Below are 14,887 nucleotides of genomic sequence, written 5' to 3' on the forward strand. Positions count from 1 at the left end.
TTAAAAAAAATAAAAATTTCTTGTCATTTGGGGGCCTGGCCACCGCCAATACACCGTTCATCCGTCACTGATAATTAGGGCTTTAACCAAAATATTCACGAGCACCTCGGTTGTGCAAATTCAAGAGCACACTTGATAATAAAATGGACAACTTTTACCGTGTTAGTGTTTGAAAGTATTCTCACAAATTAGAAGTGACAAAGACTTTTCCTAACTCTTTTTCATTGATATTGCTTAGAAAGAGAGAGGTGCGCTTTAACTCTATCTAACACCCTTTTAGTTGCATCAAATGAGTAAGGCATTTAATGTTTTCCATATATATATATATATATATATATATATATATTTCTTTTTTTGTCTATGACGCAAGCCAATTAAGTTCACATTCTCGTTTTAAAAAAAAAAGGTTCAAATTCATATATGCTAAATATTGTTGACCCGACTAATGTTAGAAAACATATTTTTATTTTACTATTATTTTATTAACGTGATAGTCCCAAACAATTATTAGATCAACTATTTGTTAACAAAATAAAAAATTAAAGGAATGATTGGCACGGCCACTCATTTATCATAAACCCATTTCATATAAGCTTTTAAGTGAGTTTTTTTATTAATCACTTAAGAAAAATATTTAAAATACAATATATCAATCAATTGTATAAAATAAAAATAATGAAAAAGTGAAAAGGGTCACCGAATTCTCTAGTTGACCCCTTGGTAGAAGGTCAAGTGTACACGAAATGATGTTGAGAGGGAGAGCGGTGTGGCAACATCTTGAAGGCCGTGAAGTCCCGTTGAGGATCGATTTGATGAAGAAATGATAATATTTGGTGTAATTAATAAACCAAGTATGAAGTGGATGGATGATTAAAGAAGTGCAAGGACGAATGATAAACAGTTGAACAAATATTTATGGCTGAGCGGCTGAGTATATACCAAGTCAGCTCTGTTAGGTGATTGATAGGAATGGATACTAAATGCTTAATTCTTACTATTATTATTATTTTTTTCCTTTTAATACAAGTTTCTAGCTTGCAATAATTAAGTATTAGGATGGTCTAATTTATTGCTCATACCCCAAATTCAGTCCTATCATGATCATAACAATCCACCACGCTTCTGTGGAGATGCCCATGGCAACCCATTATGTGCATGGTGGCTTTTTTTTTGAATTTACTAGACCTTTTACTTTTTGTTTTGGTTTTTCTACTGGGTAATACCTTCTAGGAAAAATTACAGTTTATTCTCCTAAAGTTGACAGCGTTTTTTAATTCGAACACTAAAGTTTCAATTTTTGTAATCCACCCTCTTAAAGTTTCAAATTTTTACAATTTGACCAATTGTATCCAAAACTTCCCATATTGCCCATAATTTTTATTTTTTATAAAAAAAATCGGTTCTAGCCATTTTTGCACCCCCAAATTTGTTTTTTATTTTTTTTATTTTTTATTTTTTATAAAAAAACAAAAATCAATATGAGAATTTTGGGATAGTATTGGTCGAATTGAAAAAAATTGAAACTTTGAGGGGGTGGATTGCAAAAATTGAAACTTTGGTGTTCGAATTGAAAAACGCTATCAACTTTGGAAGGAGTAAACTGTAATTTTCCTTACTTTCTATAGGTTGCTCTTCGAACACGTGACGTAACGTTTGCTTTGATACTAAATGTTAAATACCTAATTAATATGCCAAAAACAACGGCTCTAAAAGAACATAAAAAGTTAGGACTTAAACTTATCCTATAAAGTAATCCAATCTAGTGCCCATACTACCCCAAATTGAAAGAGCACCAAAATCACAACACATGGTGAGCAGAATTCTTGGCACATCCCTGGATAGGGGAAAGAGAGGATGAAAATGACCTTACAGAATCTGCTTTTGAAAAGGGTGATGCTTGGTGAAGCATATTTCGACTCCATCTAATATGTATCTCTTTCAACTATACTGCAATCATTCTCATTCATATAACTTGTACGATGAAGTTGGCAGAAAATAATGGTAGCACATTGCTCTTTCCCTGCAGTGTTCCTTTTCATTTTTGTCTCATATTTTGTTATTCTTTCTATACCTACAAGGAGTCAGCATCATTCACAATAAAGCTCCCATGAATAGTCGCTGTTAATATATGGCTGTAATGCTATAAATCACTCTTTATTCTCAAAGTTTAGATGATGTGGTCTCCCATAACATTTGATGTATTGATGGAGATTGGTTTTTTGATAGGAGGGACGAGAGGTAAATGCACAGAGCTCAATCCTGAAATCCGAAAAGTTTTCTGCATATTCTTTTATGTTTGATCTTGTGATGTTAACTCTTTCTATATATTTCTTTTCAACATTTCATCACCTGCAAATGATTGGATATAATGCTTGTCGTTGCACAGTTGCAGAGCCTATTGCAGTGATGTACGTGCAATACAGATATCAAGAAAACTAAATATGATCCATCCAGGGACAAATTTGTTAAGAGAGCTTTCAATATACATATATATATATATAATTTGTGAATATTTTAAAATGAAAGGCATTTGTTAGTACAGTAAGCCGTTTACTAGAAGAAAGAACTGCAAGAGAAAAAGGAGGTTAGAAGGGTTCGCTAGGACTGGATATATCCGGTGAGACCACCCTGACGCTCAAGTGAAATTGGTAAAGGCAAGAGAAAATTTCATCATAGTTTTGATAAGGCAAATTAGGCAAATTTCATTTATTTCAACATATATAGTATTCAAAGCCTAATCAATAAATGTATAAACTTCTGATAAATATGGACATCTCCAGAAAATATAGGGGGTGTTTGGCAAATGGGATGGCCTAAACACTGTAGTTGATATAGATTGATGTGAAAAAAAAAGTAAAAATGTTTGGTATAAAAAAATGAAAAAGTGGTATGGAAAAGTGAAAAAGTTTTGTTTTGTAGTGATTTTTTTATTTGAATAATAATAAAAAGTGAATGATTTGATATTAAAAATGAAAAAGTTAGAATTTTTTGATGTTGATTTTTTTGAGAAATGGTGATGAACAGTGTTTGGGCCAACCCCATCCCCATTACCAAACAAAGCCTAATGACCTTATCATTCTATCATGTTTTATATACGAAAACGACCAAACAGAAAGATATATATGCATTGAGATGCTTAAAAAGAGATCGTCTTTCATTACATTTGCAGTGAATCAATTCTCACAAGCTTAAAGGTCTACTTTTGGGAATCCAAGAGATTACAGGGTCCTACTTTCTCTTATATAAATAAATTAAGGTGATGACTCTTTGAGCTAGAGCCCCATAAGAATGGAGTGGAGGGTGAAGTTTTAGATTCCATCCATTTTAATTTGATGATAGTAGATATTCTGTTATCATTCTCTTAATCATCTCCGTGTAATGAATGAGTGAATCTAATTTTGAACTCGCATGAGTCTACAAATCTAATGGTGGATCTATTAAATTTGCAAAAAAAAAAGATGGTTGAAGTATTTGTAATAACTTAAGGCATATCAATTCATCAAAATTGATGGGGAAAGCGACTCTGTACCTCTAAGTGGGGCTTAAGCTTTTATTACAGCCAACTACTTCCATATTCGAATTGAAAATATGGTCCAAAAGTTTGAATTTCATCCCTACTAAAAAGCTGCTAGGCCACGCCACCTATATTTTATATCAATAAAAATTTATTTCCTTTCAACACTGATTGGAGCTTTTTAATATTTTTCATATCAAGCAAACTCCGGTAGTTATCAGACTAGAAAATTATATTCCCAACCATGAACCAGATGAAGCACTCTTCTCTGCATTCCAAGTTGATTTTGTTCATATTTTTTCATGGAATTCTTCTTTTGTTTATGAGCTCAAGTGCTTTTGCAGATGAGTCTGATGGCTTGGCATTGCTTGGCTTCAAGAACCGGATTAGTGAAGACCCACTTCAAATCTTGAGCTCATGGAATGATTCCACCCATTTCTGCAACTGGTTTGGTGTTACTTGCAACCCCTCCAGTAAAAGAGTTATGGTTCTGAATCTGGAAGCTCAAAGATTGGTTGGCTCCATAGCCCCTTCTGTGGGAAATCTTACTTACCTTACTAGAATCAACCTGAAAAACAACAGCATACATGGTGAAATTCCTCAACAATTGGGAAGACTAGTGCATCTGCAGCATCTCAACTTGAGCTTCAACTCCTTTGGTGGGAACCTTCCAACTAATCTTACTCACTGTACACAACTTAGAGTGCTTGATGTTGGTGCCAACAAACTTGTTGGGCATATTCCGGAGCAATTTAGTTCATTGTCAAAGTTGGTTTACCTTAAACTTGGTGGGAACAACCTTACAGGAACAATCCCAGCATGGATAGGAAACTTTTCTTCTTTGCAAATGCTTGCACTTCTCCTGAACAATCTACAAGGGAGCATACCAAGTGATCTTGGCCGTCTATCAGGCTTGGGATATTTTCAACTTTATGGGAATAATCTGTCTGGTACAATCCCTCCTCTGATCTTCAATATATCTTCCATATACTATTTATCTGTTACTCAAAACCAGCTGCATGGAAGGCTTCCACCAGATGTTGGAGTTACTCTTCCTAACCTTGAAATATTTGCCGGTGGGGTTAATAGTTTCACAGGGCCTATTCCTGTGTCATTGTCAAATGCTTCTAGACTTAGTATACTTGACTTTGCTCAAAATGGTCTTACTGGGACGGTGCCTCAAAATCTAGCAAGTTTGAGTGGCTTGGTTAGGCTTAATTTCGATGACAATAGGCTTGGAAATGGGAAAGTTGATGGCCTGAATTTTATTGGTTTTTTGGCTAACTGTACTAGTTTGGAGGTCTTGGGACTTGGTCGTAATCAATTTGGTGGAGTACTGCCAAGCTCCTTAGCCAACCTTTCCTCCACTCTGAATATTCTTACTATGGGTGAAAACATGATACATGGAAGCATCCCAATTGGGATTGGGAACCTTGTTAACTTAACCCTTCTAGGATTAGAAGGTAACTATTTGGGTGGTCGTCTCCCAGATGTTCTTGGGAAGCTCCACCAGTTACAGGGACTACATCTGCACTATAACAATTTTTCAGGGCCAATCCCTTCCTCCTTAGGTAACCTTACTAAATTGACAAAGCTTTTTATGGATGATAACAGATTTGAGGGAAGTATACCCCCAAGCCTAGGAAACTGCCAAAACTTGCTTCATCTAAACCTTTCTAGTAACAATCTCAATGGTACCATACCAAAACAGGTTATTGGTCTTTCTTCCCTTTCAATTTCTTTGGTCATGTCAAATAATTCTTTGACAGGTACACTGCCATTTGAAGTGGGTTACTTAAAAAATCTTGGGGAGTTAGATCTCTCAGATAATAGATTATCAGGTGAAATTCCTGCTTCCCTTGGTAGCTGTATTAGTTTGGATCGTTTGCATTTGGATGGTAATTCATTTGAAGGAGCAATTCCTCTATCTTTGAAGACACTAAGAGGTTTAGAAGATATTGATCTTTCGCGCAATAACTTGTCAGGGCAAATTCCTGAATTTCTTAGCAAGTTTTTGTTACTTAAGCATCTCAATCTTTCTCATAATGATCTCGAGGGAAAAGTCCCAAGTGAAGGGATTTTTTTGAATGTGAGCGCAATTTCAATATTTGAAAATAACAAGCTATGCGGTGGTGTCCCAGAATTACATTTACCAACATGCTACAGAAAGAGTCAACATTCATCCGGGAAACGCCTTGCACTCAAGGTAGTCATTCCAGTCGTTGGGATAGTCATATTTATACTTGTTCTATTGTATCTTTTCCTCACATGTTCTATGGTTAAGAATTCGAGAAAGAGACCTTTGGCCACATCTTCCTTAAATGATTGGCAATTGGGTATATCTTATGCAGAACTCCAAAAATCAACTAACGGTTTCTCAGTGGACAATTTGATCGGTTCAGGTGGTTTTGGTTCTATATACAAAGGAGTTCTTTCTAGCAGTGGAGCAATTGTTGCAGTTAAAGTGTTAAAACTTCAACAACAAGGAGCTTCCAAGAGTTTTATTGATGAATGCAATGCTTTGAGAATTTTACGGCATCGTAATCTCCTTAAGATTATCACCACTTGTTCAAGCATTGATCATCAAGGGAACGACTTTAAGAGTCTAGTTTTTGAGTTCATGTCTAATGGAAGCCTAGACCAGTGGTTGCATCCTATAGAGGGTGAGCAACATAAATGCAAGAGATTGAGCTTTATTCAGAGACTAAACATAGCCATGGGTGTTGCTTATGCATTGGAATATCTTCATCTCTATTGCGAAACGCCGATTGTTCATTGTGATATAAAGCCAAGCAATGTCCTCCTCAATGAAGATATGGTAGCCCATGTTGGTGACTTTGGATTAGCGAAGTTCATCTTTGAAGCATTAGATAATCGCTCCAAAAATCAAGCAATGTCAGACTTGTCAGCTGTGTTGAAGGGTTCTATTGGGTACATTCCTCCAGGTATGTTTTCAACCAATAACTCGGCTCAATTTTGACATCAGGTGAAAGTATGAATGAGAAGTCGAGTCCAATTCAAATACCCCACACACATGAAGGAAAAAATTCAAAACAAGGGGCGATAGCCTCCTCCAGCCCTTTAATTATATTGACTAATTAAATAAGTGCTTCTTTTTCTTTCTAAAAAAAAATCCCAATATTGTTAAATAGTAGTACATATTAGTGGATAAATTCTAGAGTTTAGAAGCTAGACTATAGTATGTTAGTGATAATATATTAACAAATTGCAGAGTATGGGATGGGTGCCCAAGTTTCCGTACTTGGAGACATGTATAGCTATGGGGTACTCTTGTTAGAGATGTTCATTGGAAAAAGACCTACTGATGACATGTTCAAAGAAGGTTTGAGCATTCGCAAGTTCACTGAAATGGCTTTGCCGGAACATGTCATGGATATAGTGGACTCGTCAATGCCCTTTGAAGAAGATGAAGAAGATGCTAATGATGAGAAAAATAAAGAAGGCATGGAAGAAAGCGCAGTAATTGAAGAAGTTGATTGTCATTTCAATGCCATAAGCAAAGTGGAGGATTGCTTGGTCTCAGTGTTGCAGATTGGACTGTCGTGCTCTGCAACATCACCTCTTGCGCGGATGCCCATAAATGTTGTCGTCAACAAACTGAGTGCAATTCGAGACGCATTTTTTCATGTTAAATCACTAAACTAGTACCATAAAAATAAAGATGGAGGAATTGGGTTTTGGCAATTTACCAAACCCATATTGTATTGCAATATTTATAGATGTACAGATTACATTACACAGAAACAATCCTATCAGCTAGTGACTGGTTTGAATACAAGATGTCTTGTATACCACCTCTGGCTGCAAATGTTACTGCCTTGTCATGTCAGCATGTTCTTTATCTACAATGTTCTGAATTTGAACACGTTCTGCAACAGCAACCTTATCTTGTTGGACTGCAACTTAATTCATCTCTTTGAATGTTTTCTTCAACACATGTTGCATCCTCTTGGATATTTACTTTAACAAACAGAAGAAAAACGAGCTAGTTATGCTACATTTTAAGTATTATATATATAAAAGCTTGATCCTTAAGAGAATATGGGGTAGCCGGCCACTCTCAGGCCGGGCATGCATAGGAGATGGCCGAACGACCCCATGGCTTTGAGGTGGTTAGACCACTTTCTTTTGGCCAAAGTCACCCCCATTTGGCTAAAGAATGGCTTAAATTTTTAAGTTTAGGAAATATATTGACTCAATCAATAGTTTGGAGAGCACATTAACAATAGAATGGTAATTTAAATAGAATATGCGTACTTTTCTCAATTTTTTAACTATCAATTAAATGTCATGTTTAAAAAATAATATTAACTTTGACTAAAAATTAATTAAGGAAAGAGTTTGCTCAAAACTAGGATGAAACCCGTAAGGCCATAAATTAATTAAGAACTGAGAGGCATGCATGGTACATGCTGCCGTTTGTCAGATTCATGAACACTTGTGAGGATACCCACCCTGGGCCACCCATAAGGCCATAAATCCTTAACCCATGAGGATACCCATGACTATTGTCTGAAGATACCCATGAGGCCATATGAAGATGACCCCAAAAATAGAGACTCCGGTTACATCACATTTCTTCCAATAATTTTATGCAGCTCTTAGTCAAACATGGATAAGAATGTGAGTGCTGCCGACATGTAATACATCATCCACATATAGCTTCATTGTTCATAGGAGAGAAATTGTAATAGGTTGGATTTTTAGGGCTAAGGGCTTAATGAAATCAGAATCTAATTTAGGAAATTTGGATCATTGGTTAGGCCATTAATAATTGGAATAAGAGAGCAGGCCAAGTCACAAAGGAGACGGCTCATAGAATAGAGTCATCAAAAGTGAAAAGACTATTAAAGGGTTAATGTCGATAGAGTGAAACACCCTGAACGTCAGATTCAAAAGCGTGGTAGAGCGTTACAAACCTAATAGTTGAGGGTTAAATCAAATTAATATCCAACGGTGATAACAGTATGATCAATCGTTAGACCCTTACAATAAAATTAAGGGGAAACTTCATTAAGAACCTCCAAACTTCTACCCATTTTGAAATACTCCACCTGAACTTTAAAACTCTCAATTTAGTCCCTTGAACTTTCAATTGCTCTCAATTTGGACCCTTCCGTTAATTTTAGCAGTTAAAAATTAAAAAAAAAGGACCAAAATATCCCTGATTTTTGTTTTTTTTTTGTTTTAAATAAAAAAAACGTTTTAGAAGTTGGAATTTTATGCAATAGTCAGGGGTATAAATGTCATCTGACATTTAAAATCTGACGGATGGATCCAAATTGAAAGTAATTGAAAGTTCAGGGGACTAAATTGAGAGATTTTGAAGTTCAGGGAAGATATTTTAAAACAGGTGGAAGTTTGGGGGTCCTTAGTGAAGTTTCCCCTAAAATTAAAACTTAATTCACATCTATCACCGCCTACAAAAGACATAGGCATTGCATCTGAGCACTATAGCCAAATCTTTGTTTCGGGGTACCGTTTTTACCGTTTCTTTTCAGGTATTGGCTTGTGGGTCCTTTCAAATAGAGATGTTGCCACTTTTATTCTTCTCCTATCACACTATTCGCCAAAATCAATTACCATCGAGTTAGTGTTGATAGTTAGTCTGCCATAAACGTCGAATTCAAAAGAACGGTGGAAATTGGAATCTTATTATCTTAAAGACATAGGCCTTGCATTTGAGCAACATAGCCAATCCGACACAAGCCCTCAAATCATCATAGGACCTTTTATGCCACAACCTACAGAAAAGGCAAAATCTACTAGAGGGGTCATGTCATGCACCTTCCTGGATGCTTCTCTGTTCTTAGCTCACCAGGAGATTTCCCCCCCACATAGTCAACAAGGAATGCTTACTGATTAAGTAACTTCCCAACTCCCATGGTGGATTGTCAATATCTTATGCATTCTAACAAAACAGACAAATTTTTTGATGCGGTCGCCCATGTGAGTAGGCCCACTTGCCTCTCCATCACAATGACCTTATCCTTATCTCACACAAATTTGGGCGGTTCATTGACCATCCTTAACTTTGTTGACTATGTAAATTTTAATTTTAATTTTTTTAAAAAATATAAATAAGACTGAATTAGAGTTTGAGGCGGTTGGTCATCCCTTGAGGAGGTGGTCTGACCACTTTAACCACTTTTATTGGGGTGGCCGACCACCTTTTGAGGGGAAAAGGGTAGTCGCACTACACCTATGAGGGTAACTAATCATCCCTTCAAAGGCTAACGGGTAAAACAATAGATGACACACTACCTTAAGGAATGATTTGGCTACCCTCTTACTGCTTTTAATATATAAGGCTTATGTGACTTAACTCAATCTAAATCGTTCATTTTAAGTAGATAGTCTAGGCCGGGAATATCAAATCCTGATCAAACATAATTTTGGCAACAACATTAAAAAATATTATAATTAAAATATTTCTTGTGTCGTAGATAAGAAGAAGGCTAAAAATGTAATTAAATGACATGAGTATCCCATCAATTCTACAGGATTTGGAATGCCCATCATTTTCATACCCAGGGACTACAGCAAGCAATTGGGCAAATCCAATAGAGTGCAGAAAGTGGATTTTGCTCAAAGTCTTGCTTTTTGTGTAAGAAGAATTCAATACAGATACACATATAAAGCATAGCATAATGTCGAATGATCATCATCATCATAATCATCAATCTCTATCCCACCATGATGCCTGGGTGTTACAAACTGAAAAGACAACATAAACGTGTTGGGTTCACATCACTCATTTCTGGATATAGGAAACATTGCATACCCCACAAAATAGGATCATCTACTGGTCAACAAGTAGCCTTAAGGTTGGTGGAACATCTTTTTCTTTTTTTTTTCACAATCTTAATTAATGATATCGGATAACATGATGTAGACATGTATGTTTAGATTTAAGCTGGTGGTTGTAATGTGCATGTGTTAGTTGTTGGGTGACGATAAAAAAGTAACGGTAGGGATTGGTGATACTGTTTATTAATTAGAGGCCGTTTTGTTCCCACAAAGTTCAATAAATTTCATTATTCTTTCGGATTATTTCCGACTAATGGTCACTTGTTTGACAGACACGTGGTGAGAAAACTGTAGAAGGAAGGTTATCTCTTAATTATGGTCTGCTCATTTAAACTCGACCCAATAAGAGAAAAAGGCGTCGACACATTCCCCGAAAGAAAATACGCCTAATTTCATATTAGTCCCCCAACTTTTACATCTTGTTATATTAAAATGCACTTATCATATCAAAAACAGTCCTATAGATGAAGGTGATGGTCCTCCCCACTCTCTTCTCCTTTGAATCTTAGCCTCTTTCAAATATTTTACTAACTTAGGCATCAGAGTGTTCTCTGCCAGTATCTTCCTTCTTCGATGAGCCACCCTTGTTTGCTTTTTTATCTTAGCAGGTCTTCTTGGTTGGCCTACTAGCGTGCGGTCAATTGTACGAACAATGTTAAATTACCATTTATCCTAAAAACTTAAGTCGATAAGAAGATGTGAATTTAATCATTTAATTAATACTTTAACAATATTGACTCATATTTATCATAGTCTACCGTTCATGCTTGTTGTGCTGGCCATTCAAAGTGACACCAATTGTGAGAATGAAAATGGCTGAACTATAGAGTTGAGTTTTTGCTCCTGTTTCTTAGGGTCAGTTTAGTTTAACAGCTTTCAAATATGCAGTTAGAAAAAGTAACGATTTCAAAACGCAGGTAACAAAACAGTTAATTGTTAGGTAAAATTGTTGTTCGGTCTTTAAAACGTGCAAATTTTCATTCTTTTTAAATGCACTCTCAAACGAAATATTTTTCACAATTTTAATTAAAAATGGGCATTTGACCTGCAAAATCATAAAATCAAACACTAGTACTCTTAATAATAATAATAATAATAATAATAATAATAAGAAGGGTGGATTCACTTATTCATTATTTTTTTTCCCATTGTCTAGTGTCATATATTTGATCCGTGATTACTGGGAAAAGAAAAAAAAAAAAAAAATATATATATATATATATATATATATATATATATATATATATATAAATTGTCCTACTCTTACCTTACCCAAAAAGAAAAGGAGAAAAGTAAAGACACGTATGATCTTCACTAATAAATTATGTTTTACAACTTTCTGTTTGCTTTCTTCTTTTTTTTTTTTTTTTTCTTCTTTTCTTTCTCTCTATGTGAAAACGTGACTTTTCATCAATTAAAGCCAAGCACTCATATCTCACCTTTTCTCTTATTTATTTATTTTATTTTTTCTGATCCATACAAGGAAAAGGGAAGGTGCTTGCATGGAAGCTAATGTAGACTTTCTCCACTTGTCTTCCATGGATCTCATTGTCAAACCCTTTATTTAAATAATTAAATCTACTCTCTTATCCATTTGATAGTTTAAATAATTCAAACAACTCATGTAAGCAACCACCTACAAACTCTACATACCAAACGTAATCACAACTAACAACCTACACCCATAACTAGTGATTTTATACTCACACAAAAAGATATACTTAGAAAAATTCTTTGAATATTACAATTTTTAGTACAATTCTCTTATACGCCTTTCGGTTTTCTACTCTTTATTAGACGAAGACGTACACATCTCTTCGTAAATGAAGATGGTAGCACCCCCACATAAGAAAAGTACCCAAAAAAAAAAAAAGTATTTCAATAATAAAAATATAAAGATATATTTTGACGAAATTCGATAGAGTATAGTGAGACTCGTTGGCGATTGATCTAATATGGAGAAAATTTTCTAAGTTAATGGCCTTAGAATTTCGAATTAGAGGTGTGATGTTCAAATTGAACTAGGCGTGTTTAGATGATTGAAGGAGGTGCTTGACGAGTAAAAGCTTGGAGAGGTAAGGTTTTTTTTTGTTCTTTTACCGTCCTTTCAGTTTGATTTTCAAATTTGAAGTATTTTGTTATGAGGTTTCATGTTTCTATTGTTGTTATTTAAGGTTTGTAGTTTGTGATTATGAAGATTAAATGTAGATGTTGTACATATTAGGGTTGAACTGTTGATGGGGTTAGGGGTTTGAGTTGTGGTTGTGCTAGCTTAGGGATGGTATTGAGGTTGTAAATACCAAATATATGTTGTAGTTTGAGGAAAAGAGACAAAAGGTAGATTAGGGTATTGAAGAAAATGTGAAACTTTTATGTTATGGTTGGTGTTTTGAGCTAGGTCATTAGTGATTGGCTTGGTGTTTTTAAGGTGGAAAAAAGGATTTGGTGTTGTCATGGTGGGAGTTTGGAGAATTTTTTTTTTTTTTACGAAGAAAGTGTAGATTGTGACTTGCTGTTCGAACGACATGAATGATGTTCGAACAATATGTTCCCACAACCCGTGATGGCCCCAGAGTGTCTCAGGCGCAACATCAATCGATAAAGGTCAAGAGGTTCTTGATCACAACTATGATCGAAGCCCGTTTGAATGTGTCGAGCTCAAAGTGCTCCGTTTGAACTTGTACGTGTTTGAACAAGACTGTTCAAAGTTAGAAAATAGGGTTTTATGAGGAGAGAGGTGAATTTAGGGTTTGAAATGATGATTCATAAAGTTTAAATCGGTGTTAATCCCTATATATAGAAAAGGGGATTGCATGGTATGTTGGGAATTAAGGAATTAGGTTCAGACTAATTAAGGCTTAAATAATTTTAAGAATAGAATAATATACTTATGGCCTATTTGAGATTGCGTTTAATAGACCTAAAAATGTTTTTAACACTCAAAAAATCCATTTGAATGATAAGAAGGTACGAGTAGCAAGCCTAAACATGAATTCATAGAAATTATCTAGTCTGGTACGTTACAAAGATGAAGCGTCATCCTCATAAATGAAGATGTGAATCTCTCGATTCAAGAATTATCTGTATTAAAGGGTTCTTCAGCTATTCTGACCCTGATAGAGGCAAGAGAAGGAAAATGCCTTTCTGACCATGACAGATTGAGTGAACAATCCTACTTTTAGACAATACTATTATGAGAAAGCAATGGGACTCTTTTTTATAGGACATATTCATCGATTAGGGCAAATAATTATGTAGTACAATGTCATCTTTGCAGAAAGATTGGGTGGTTTCCTTTTCTAGGGTTGAATGTTATTGCGTGGGTTCATCTTCAATGAGTTAGGCAAGAAAAAGACTGGCTCTTAATTGGTAGGTACGAGTCATTATATTGGATTCCCTCAAAACATCCTCAAAGCATTTAAAATTTGTAGGTTCCATTCATAACCTTTTCGTATTGAAATGTGATTGATTTTGCAATGGTGTCCACCACATCACGTTTTTTAAGGAGTTAATTGATAATCTTAAGAGCTATGCCAACCATGGTTAAGGGTTTCTACGGGATTACGATTTTAAAAAGTGCAATTTGAACACTTGATTTTGAATAACACAGTTAAATGTTTGACAAAATCGTAGTTTTACCTTTAAAATTCTAGTTTAGCGGCTTTAGCCTATAAATTACGAGTTTACAAAACATGACCTCATTACTTGCGATTTGAAAAAGTGAATTTTCTGCGTTTTCAAATCGCAATTTTTTAGAAACGCAATCTTAAACAATTGATTTTCTGTGATTTAGTTTAAAATCGTATTTTTGGTCTATGAAATCATAATACCAAATGTACCCTAAATCTCTTTATCCCAAGTCACAAGACACCAAAGTTATATTTGTAGAGGTATTTCACATGTAAACAATAAAACAAATGCATAACTACTAATTAGTAATAATAAAATAGGTTCAAAAAATAATAGAATAATACGCAAAGAAAACCCCCAAATGCTATAAAAAAGAGAAATGTTGTTTAGCATACTCCAATTCCACCCTATTTTGTTGGGCGGACATGGAAATGTTTAGTCAACCATGTTTTAAACAAGAGCTGACATGGTATGTTTGAATGGGCATCGATGAGATAGCGGTGGGATGGAGTACGCAAACATATTTCATTTTCTGTTCAATAAATCTTTCTTTTCTTACCTAAAAAATAAAAAAATAAAAAAATAAAAAAAAGTAGAGAAGGCGTCCACTCGTAAGCAAAAAAAAGTTTGGCTTGAATTCCGTTTTAGTTGGAATTAAATTTATTGAGATTGAGACATGTATCCCATAACTAACACAAATAATACGTGCCCGATCCGAATAGGTTGAATTGTAACTTCCAATCTCAATTGAGGGTATCTAACTAATTTGGTTTCTTTGTGAAGAAACAAATAGTTTTTAAGACTTTTCTTTAAGACTTTTCTTTAAGTCACTAAATCACTGTCCCACAAATATACAATATTTTGACTGAGAAAAAAAAATTGATTTGCATGAAGGCATCCACGTGCCTCGTC

The 14,887-nt window shown here is 35.0% G+C and overlaps 1 protein-coding gene across 1 annotated transcript; it reads left to right on the forward strand.

Annotated features, from left to right (window-relative positions):
- Positions 1-3,699: 3,699 nt before the first annotated feature.
- On the forward strand, positions 3,700-7,403 carry LOC132184528 (LRR receptor-like serine/threonine-protein kinase EFR). Its single transcript, XM_059598198.2, has 2 exons — positions 3,700-6,459; positions 6,747-7,403. Exons 1-2 carry the CDS (start codon positions 3,759-3,761, stop codon positions 7,178-7,180), a joined length of 3,135 nt encoding a protein of 1,044 aa, XP_059454181.2. The 5' UTR covers positions 3,700-3,758; the 3' UTR covers positions 7,181-7,403.
- Positions 7,404-14,887: the final 7,484 nt, after the last annotated feature.

This window comes from Corylus avellana, chromosome 7, assembly GCF_965113065.1.
Source record: "Corylus avellana chromosome 7, dhCorAvel1.hap1.2, whole genome shotgun sequence".
NCBI classification, from domain to species: Eukaryota; Viridiplantae; Streptophyta; class Magnoliopsida; order Fagales; family Betulaceae; genus Corylus; species Corylus avellana.